At 37.1% G+C, this 8,460-nt stretch overlaps 1 protein-coding gene across 1 annotated transcript; it reads right to left on the reverse strand.

The window, feature by feature from the left end:
* Positions 1-698: 698 nt before the first annotated feature.
* LOC104212806 (sucrose synthase) lies at positions 699-7,286 on the reverse strand. Its single transcript, XM_009762156.2, has 14 exons — positions 7,170-7,286; positions 5,377-5,520; positions 4,970-5,096; positions 4,728-4,879; positions 4,451-4,643; positions 4,010-4,345; positions 3,702-3,797; positions 3,445-3,618; positions 3,237-3,353; positions 2,964-3,130; positions 2,648-2,872; positions 1,808-2,371; positions 1,573-1,711; positions 699-999 (listed from the first exon to the last, which is right to left on the reverse strand). Exons 2-14 carry the CDS (start codon positions 5,472-5,474, stop codon positions 970-972), a joined length of 2,418 nt encoding a protein of 805 aa, XP_009760458.1. The 5' UTR covers positions 5,475-5,520; positions 7,170-7,286; the 3' UTR covers positions 699-969.
* Between the last annotated feature and the right edge of the window lie 1,174 nt (positions 7,287-8,460).

Raw genomic sequence — 8,460 nt, forward strand, 5'->3', positions numbered from 1 at the left:
GTTTTGAATAGATTTTCATAAAATCCTAACGCCTTCAAATAAGGCAAGTCCTAGCTTGGGGTGCAGAATTATTTTTTGTAAAATGCAATATAATACCACGCTTTATGTATTTGAATTATTGTTATGTCAGTTATCCGCAGAACACTTATTAGTGGGCCCAAAAAGGAAGTAAAACGCAATATAATACTACGTTTTAGTAAAACATAATATTATACTGCGTTTTACATTTAAAAAAAAGAATATTTACGCCAGTTATTCGCATAACAGTTATAAGTGGGCCCAAAATTTAAGTAAAACGTAGTATAATACTGCATTTTAGGAAACTAAAACGTAGTATTATACTGCGTTTTACATTTTAAAAAATAAATATTTATGTCAGTTATCCGCAGAACACTTATAAGTGGGCCCAAAATTAAAGTAAAACGTAGTATAATATGCATTTTAGAAAAACGTAGTATTATACTACGTTTTACATTAACGGCTAACTTTCCGTTAAACTAAAACGCAGTATAGTATTGCGTTATATTAGAAATGTAACTTTTTTTAGCTGTATAATGGTATTTTGAGTCCAAAATATCATTATTTAGGTTTCGGACACTTAATATGTTTTCTGACTTCATCAAATCACTTGACCATAGTGAATTGGAATGCAAAACACTATATATATATAATTTCACCCAAAAAGAAAGAAATTTAGATTGGACAAATTGAAATTTGATCTTTTATTCACATTAACAGCTCCAAATATCAAATTTGCAAATTCTCCAGCCAATATTAGCAGTACAAAATGCAGACAAAAATAAAGTAAAAGTGAAAAGGAGGGGTGAGGGAGAGTTGGCATACAAATGGAGAAAAGAGGATCACTACACAACAATTTTCTAAAGTTAGAGAACAGAAGCCTCTTGTCACAGCATTTTATTCAAAGAAATTGGCACTTTTCTTTGGTCATCCCAAATGATATTTGTCACTTCATTCAGCAGCCAATGGAACAGCTTCAGCCTAAACAAAAACCAAGACAAAATCTTCATTAGCAGATTCAAGAATTAAGAAAATTTAACATCAATGATTCTCTAAGTGCTAAGTTGCTCCGACATAGCAGTTTAGGTGCGGCACCCGTGTCAACACGACACTAGTGTGGGTGTGGGTATGGGAGTACTTGGACCATAACGGACGGAAAAATTCGAGACGAGATAAAATTTGATTTTCGAAATCAGAAGAGTAAATTTGAAGAAAATAGCATACTTATCTAGGAAATCGATCATTTACTAATCTACAACTTGAGAATTAAAAAAATCTACACTTTACAAGCTATACGCAAGTATTCCACATAATTTCTCATAATTTAGAGATAAATTTTTTTTTGGAATTATTTTTAGCCAGATCCTCGCACCCGTATCCGTACTAGGATCCATATCCCCGAATCTTACAATTTACATCTCGAAGGATCTGAACTCTAGATCCGCACTCGTGTCGGACACTCGCACCCGTGTCCGAGCAACTTAGTCTAAGTGAATGCAATCAATTAAGTGTATATTAAACACTATGAGAAGAGCATGAAGCAGAAGAACTCACCATCTTCCGGTATTTGAGAGCATAAAACATTTCAAGATATCGACGGATTTCTAGACGATCAAGCTTAGAAACATGTTTCCAGAAACCGTAAACAGCAGCCAACGTCAATAATCTCTCCGAGTAGATTTGCCACGTGTACCTGTATATAGTAGTAGAGACGCGATAAATTATCAATCAACTATGCCTCAAATCCCAAGTTAATTTGAATGACTAGAGTCAAGAAAGAGTTGCTTACTTCTCTTGGATGCGCTTCAGGCCACCGGTTGAAATAGTTTCCCAATGATAAGGTTCCGTCTTACATTTCTCAAAGAAATCAGCTAGCAGATCAGCAGCTTGCTCACCGTGATATGGATCGATATGGAAGCCGGATTTTCCGTTAACGATGATCTCAGCTGGACCGCCATGATTAGTTGCAAATGTAGGCAAACCACAGGTCATGGCCTCAACAACAGTCAAACCGAAAGCCTCATAGAATGCAGGCTGCACGAAAGCTCCCCTAGTGTCGGCAATGTATCGGTAGAGTTCGCCGTTCCTTACTCGGTTCATCTGTGAAGAAATCCATCTGAATTGGCCATTTAAATTGTGAGTCTTTATTAGCTCATACATCTTCTTCATCTCTGCTTGCTCTTCCAAATCTTTGGATTCCTTCCTTCGGTCTCCACCAACGACAACAAGGTTAACCAACTCCCTTAGCCGTGCGTTCTTGGCGTACCACTCAACAAGTCCGGTTAAGTTCTTCACACGATCCAATCTCGCCATTGTGAATAAGATTGGCTTATTCCTGTCCTTTAGCACACACCTACCAAAATCACAACATGTTCAGCACAAGCTCATCTACATAGGTAACAGGACTTTGTAACTGTACCCAGTGGCAGAGCCACATGTATTCAAGAAGTGCAACCGATACCCCTTTGTCGGAAAATTACATTGTATAACTAGGTAATTTTTTTAATATATTTATACTACATATTGACACCCCTTGGCTTCTTTGTGGATTTATGTCTTTATATTTTGACCCCATTTTAATGAAAATTCTGGCTCTGCCACTGACGGTACGAGTAAGTTAGAAACTTACAGATGTTCCTCGTTCTCAACATCACTGTACAGAAGCTCCTCAATTTCAGGGTGAAGTGCTGTCAATCTCTTTTCCTTCTCGGAATATGGGAAATACAGGTTTATATCAGCTCCAGGTGAGACAATGTTGAATTTGGGATCGAACACATCAATGCCGTGAACGACTCTGTACAATCCAGGCATTGTGAATGCCTGGTGACTCTCGTACTGTCCGACAGTGTCCTTGCTGGAAAATTCATTAGGGTATTAGGTTAAGCATAAGGGGAAGAAATCGAACAAAATGTTACTGCAACCGAATTAGCAAATTGATGTTATACCTTCCTGCTATCTCCTGGAAAGTGCTGGTGATGATAAAATCGGTGTGATTCATTGCAATAAGATCAGCGGTAAACTGGGACGAGAAATGGTATTTTTCGTCAAATTTTTTCCAGTAGATGTCAGAATCAGGATACTTTGTTTTCTCCAATGCATGGGCAATGGTGCACTGCAGAAGGCAAATAACACAGCGAAGAAAAGAAAATTTTAGTACTTTTAGTTCCAGACTAATGGAAATACAATCAGATTTATAAGAGGTGAAAAATAACACAGACCTGCGTTACGCCTAACTTGTGAGCCAGCAATGAAGCCACAAGATTTCCCTCGCTATAGTTGCCAATTATCAAATCTGGCTTGGCCTGCAGTTCTGCAGCAAGTTCTTTTGCAACATCCTGATGTACGAAAAGCCAAAGCGTTAATAATTAGCAAATTGTTCCTAATACCAATTAGAAGATAGACAAATACAAGGAAGCTTAGTGTCACCTCAGTGAAAGTCTCCATGTATGGCCACACTTCAAAGCGAGATATCCATTTGCGAACAATGCCCTTCTCGGTCCTAAAGGGGACCCTAAGAATATGTGAGTGCTCGGCTCCATACACCTTCTCAAGCTGCTGACCACAAGTTGTTCCAACTGCATCAGGCAGCAGACGAGTAACCTGGGAATAATATCAAGATAAGTTGCCAATAAAGAGAAAATTTTGTGTAATCCGCAGCAATTACAAGTACAAGGAATACTAACAATAAGAATACGCGGTGTTATATCAAGTCCTTGCTCCTTTAGGCGCTTAAGCATTTCACGCTCCAAGGCTGGAACTTGATCTAATATGTAGACAACCTGCACATTACGGGTGAAGGACCTTAGCATTTATGGAAGCAAGCTTTAGAAGCATACTAGCAATTGTTTGTTGCTCCGACCTCCAAAATGCCATTGCACCGGTGACAGATCCTCCAAAAATGCATTATATTTGGAGTATCCTACACGGGTACAGTGGCATTCTAGAAGATCTGAGCAACATAGACTCACGGACAAAGACTAAAGTAATGCACCTGGCCACCAGTGTCGGGGTAACCCAAGACATTTTCCTGGGCGAAATATCCATGGGGGGAAAGGATAACCACGTTGAACACCATAGGAATTCTCCCTAGGAACTTCTCAAGAGTACAGGAGTCGGGAGCCTCAAGGAGATCAAGAAGCATGCATATCATCTCTAGCACGCGCTCCGCAGTGTCGCCCCATCCCTTCTCCAATCCAATTTCTTGGAACTTGTGTTCGAATTCGGAAAATGGAGTTTCAGGGGGAAGCATAATAAGGTATTCCTCTGCCTTCCTTAGGACATTTTGCAGAGTGGTTAAATTCTGTATTCTGTCATTCAGCATCATTGTCTGCAAACGAAATCGTAAATCTATCCTTTAGTACATATTCATACATCATTGGGCGCATGATAAGCACAAACTGAACATATATATGAATGGGAATAACAAAGTTACCTTGCCCTTATAATTGTGAACCCGAAGAAATTCAAGAAGCGGGGTCATGCTTTCCTTGTCATGGAACATTTTCGCAGAAAGGTGCCTATTGAGGAATTCAACTCCATTCCCAATAGATTTGGTGAGGGTCGGTTTAGGAAAGGATGCAGTGAAGGGCTCAAAATCCAACTCGAGAACGAAATTTCCATTGGAGCTGCATTAGGTAAAAAACAACACTGATAAATTGAATCCACTGCCTATTCTCTAACATAGTATCAAATAAGAGACTAAAACTTACGTTCCATCAACAAGTTCTTCCTTAAAATGCAAATACTCAGGGACGGTCAGCTCCTCAACGACTAGAGCATTAACATTCACACGGACATATTCCCACACACCAGGCCTCAAACGAATGGCAAGTGCAACCCAAGGTGGCAGAACAATCGCTTCCTGGTATAACATATCATTGTAGTAGTCGGACACAAACTCAAATGCATGATCATTCAGCTTGGTAACACATTTAGCCAAAATCAAAATTACCTGAGTAGATTTCAGGAGTTCTTCAAATGCATGATCATTCAGCTTCTTTTTGTCATCTTGGCGAATTGCATCGAACTCAGCCAATAGCTGGTGAGGTTTCAAGATCCCTTTTCCATGGCTTTCAATCCTGTAATAACCAAAACCAGTTCAAGTAACATCACATATACATTCCTTTTCGATATCAAACATGATCTATCTGCTTAATAGTCCATACTACAGAATTGCAGACAACACCAACTAAATCTCTCGTTTTCATAAGAGTAGTTTCCGAACCAGCTAACTCGCACCAGCATAGGTACCGGATAATTATGACTACCAAGACTTAAGCAGATAAATCAAATCACATATCGTTTTTTGAACACCAACTGAATCTTTTGTAGGAAACAAGAACACTACTTAGGCAATACCTTGAAAGAAACAGCAATATCTCATTGCGATGTGCAGCCAAAGTGGCATCAAGACGTTCACGAAGGCTGTGAACACGAGTCAGAGCACGTTCAGCCATGGCAGTTGATTCAGCAGATGGGAAATCCTCAGACAAGTTGTTTCAGCTGTAAACAACCAAAAAATATACTAGTGCAGTTAGTAGAAGATGGACACCTCAGCTTATCCAAAATACCAATCAAAATTTTATTATACTACATTAGTACAACCACTTAGAAAATGAAAACGACATACTAAAAAGTCACTGAAAACCCAATATTTTCAATGATCTAGAATGTTACTACTCTAAATTTTCAAAACTTCCACCTAATATAATAGTACAGTTTAGTAATTAAAACCACACCAACCAATATTATGACATTAATTAAGTCTACTAAATGCTTTTGTGGCGAAAGCACAAGGCTACGTGTGACAACCAAGATTACTACAAAGGCTAAACTAAAAAATTTAAATCAAGGAGACCCCACCAAAAGCATCTAGAATGATCTTCCTGTTACAAAGTATACTACAATTTCAATCATAATTCAACCAAACCACTAAACCTAGCAAAATATTTAAAATATACAGGAATTTCTATATAAAACAGAATCTTTGAAAATAAAATAAAAAGGGTAAGTTTTTCAGTAGAAAACAGCAAATGTAGTAGGGAAAACAGGAATTGATGACTAAAGCATACTGGAGATAAATTTAAGAAATTATAAGACATAGCTCTGATGAAGATAGGGACGCCCGGTGCACAAAGCATCCCGCGTTTAAGTAGGGTCCGGGAAGGGAAGCACCCCAAGAGTGTGTGATGTAGGCATTTTACTTTGATGCCACGATTCGAGCCCATGACCTATAGATCACAATGACAACTTTAGTGTTGTTCCAAGGCTCGCACTCACTCTTATGAAGATATATTTATCTTTAAATGAGGTACTTATGCTAATAATTTGACACCAGCAAATAGGACAAAAACAAACAAAGAAAAAAAAGTAACCGAACAGAACAGAACAGTTAGACTAGAAGAAAAAGGTGGAGATAAAAACTATGCAGAACTAAAATCAAACCTCAAGATCAGAATTTCCTTTAGAGAAAAGTTGTGCATTTATAAATAGAAGTACTGTAATATTATAATATTTTTGGTAAGAAGGGCAACCCGGTGCACTAAGCCCCGCTATGTGCGGGGTCGGGAAGGGCCGAATTACAAGGTCTATTGTACACAGCTTTACCCTGCATTCGTGCAAGAGGCTGTTTCCACAGCTCGAACCCATGATCTTTTAATCACATGACAACAACTTTACCAATTACGCCTCTGTCCTTCGTCTTTAGTGACTAAGATAAAAAAAAAATTAAAAAAGTATATTTACCTCAGAGGTGATCAAGAACACAGAATTCTTAATTTTTGCTGAAAAGTAGGAATCTTTTTGCTGAAAGATCAAAAGATAACTTAATTTTATTGAGTTTTGGGGGTCAGAAACAGATTTTTTTTTTCCTATCAAGAAATCTACTAAAAGAGTTGGCAGAAAAATTGAGAATGGTTTTCTTGGTTTGTAGCTGCAAAATTTATGATCTTAGTACACAGCAGAAAGCAACTGATACTTAACAACATAGAAACGTACAAGCAAACTCTACTGAAAAAGGAAAGAAAAATAAAAGATATTTTCTTTAATGATAAGATCAAAATAAATTTCAAAAATCAAGACTAACAAAATGACTGCTACTTTTCATGCAGGTAATGAATTAGTATATGAACCAAAAAAGATTGTAGTTTTACCTTTGGGAGGAAAATGAGATAGAATAATGAGCAAATACAAAGAAAAGAAATGAAATGAACTGAGATATAGAAATGGAAATGAATTTAGAGTAGAATGAAAGAGTTTTGATTGTGAATGGTGAAGAAATGAAGGCTAGAGGACCTTTATTTATATGAACAAAAGTGTAGACTGTAGCAGTGTAATTAGGTGAAGGATTTTTTTTTTTTTGGTAATTAATTAGGTGAAGGATTTAATTAATCAGAAACTACATGCTATTATGGCATCGGATTTTTCTTGAAACACATACCACCATTTGGTAAAGTCATTAACTAAAGTACTATGCATTGACCTTATATTTTTATCTGCGTTGATGGTCCGACTAATTCGAGTTAACATAGCGTAAGATCAATTAAAGAGGGAATCGCTTCGTATCAGAAACTTTTTCACATTCAAGGTCTCGAATTCGAGATTTTTAGTTAAGAATAAATGGACCATATTTATCTTACCATAACTCTTGATAGTTGCAGTATTATGAATCACCTAAAATTAATTAAAAGTAATTGTATAATTAATTAAAACTATTTACCTAAACTTTAAAAAACTATAGTAAAATAGCAGAGTTCAGGGGAGCAGAAGTTGAAGTAGTTTCAGTACTTCATCGATTTTAGTTAGAGTAAACGATTGATTTCTATTCTATCGTATCAAGCATGAATCAATATTTTTTATTCAATCTAGATCCCCTTGCAATTGATATGTGGAATATCGAATATGTTAACGCCCATCAATAAGGTGAACAATCTGTTATAACTTATAAATCTAGTTTCCCACAAGTATATTCCATTCTACGACACCGAATGTGACTTTGTAAAAAACAATAGTAGTCCTACTCTTTATTTAGGACAGAAAAAGTGGTATTACTATTAAATTAACTTTCTATATCTAACTCTAAAGGATGTGGTGTAGTGGATGAGATTGTTCTTCCTTTAAGAGTTTTGGGTATAGAAAATTCTTGGTAGGGAGCGCTTCCCCCCTCCCCGAATGGGGTCCTACGCGACGCAAATTCAAATATAATCGGGCTCCAATGAAGATACCGAACACCGGGCGGAAAACCAAAAAAATAAATCCTATATCTAATTCCAATTTCTATTGGCAGCTGTCGTTTTACAGTACTAGTCAACCAAAACCACTTTTGTTCCCCTTCTGTACTTGACACTAATCCTGTGGACCCATTTGTTTAATGTAACTGCGCACTTTATCCACTTTTTTTAAAAAAGTTTATTTATTATTAGAATAAACAAATCTTGCCTTGGC

This window comes from Nicotiana sylvestris, chromosome 6 (genome assembly GCF_000393655.2).
Source record: "Nicotiana sylvestris chromosome 6, ASM39365v2, whole genome shotgun sequence".
In the NCBI taxonomy this organism is placed as follows: domain Eukaryota; kingdom Viridiplantae; phylum Streptophyta; class Magnoliopsida; order Solanales; family Solanaceae; genus Nicotiana; species Nicotiana sylvestris.

Bases quoted from the DNA above. Each gene is read 5' to 3' on its own strand.
- LOC104212806 (XM_009762156.2), bottom strand. From the start codon at position 5,474: ATGGCTGAACGTGCTCTGACTCGTGTTCACAGCCTTCGTGAACGTCTT. The intron at 5,097-5,376 runs GTATTGCCTAAG...TGGTTATTACAG, and splicing joins ATATTGCTGTTTCTTTCAAG to GATTGAAAGCCATGGAAAAG. The intron at 3,798-4,009 runs GTGCATTACTTT...CGTAATGTGCAG, and splicing joins ACCCCGACACTGGTGGCCAG to GTTGTCTACATATTAGATCA.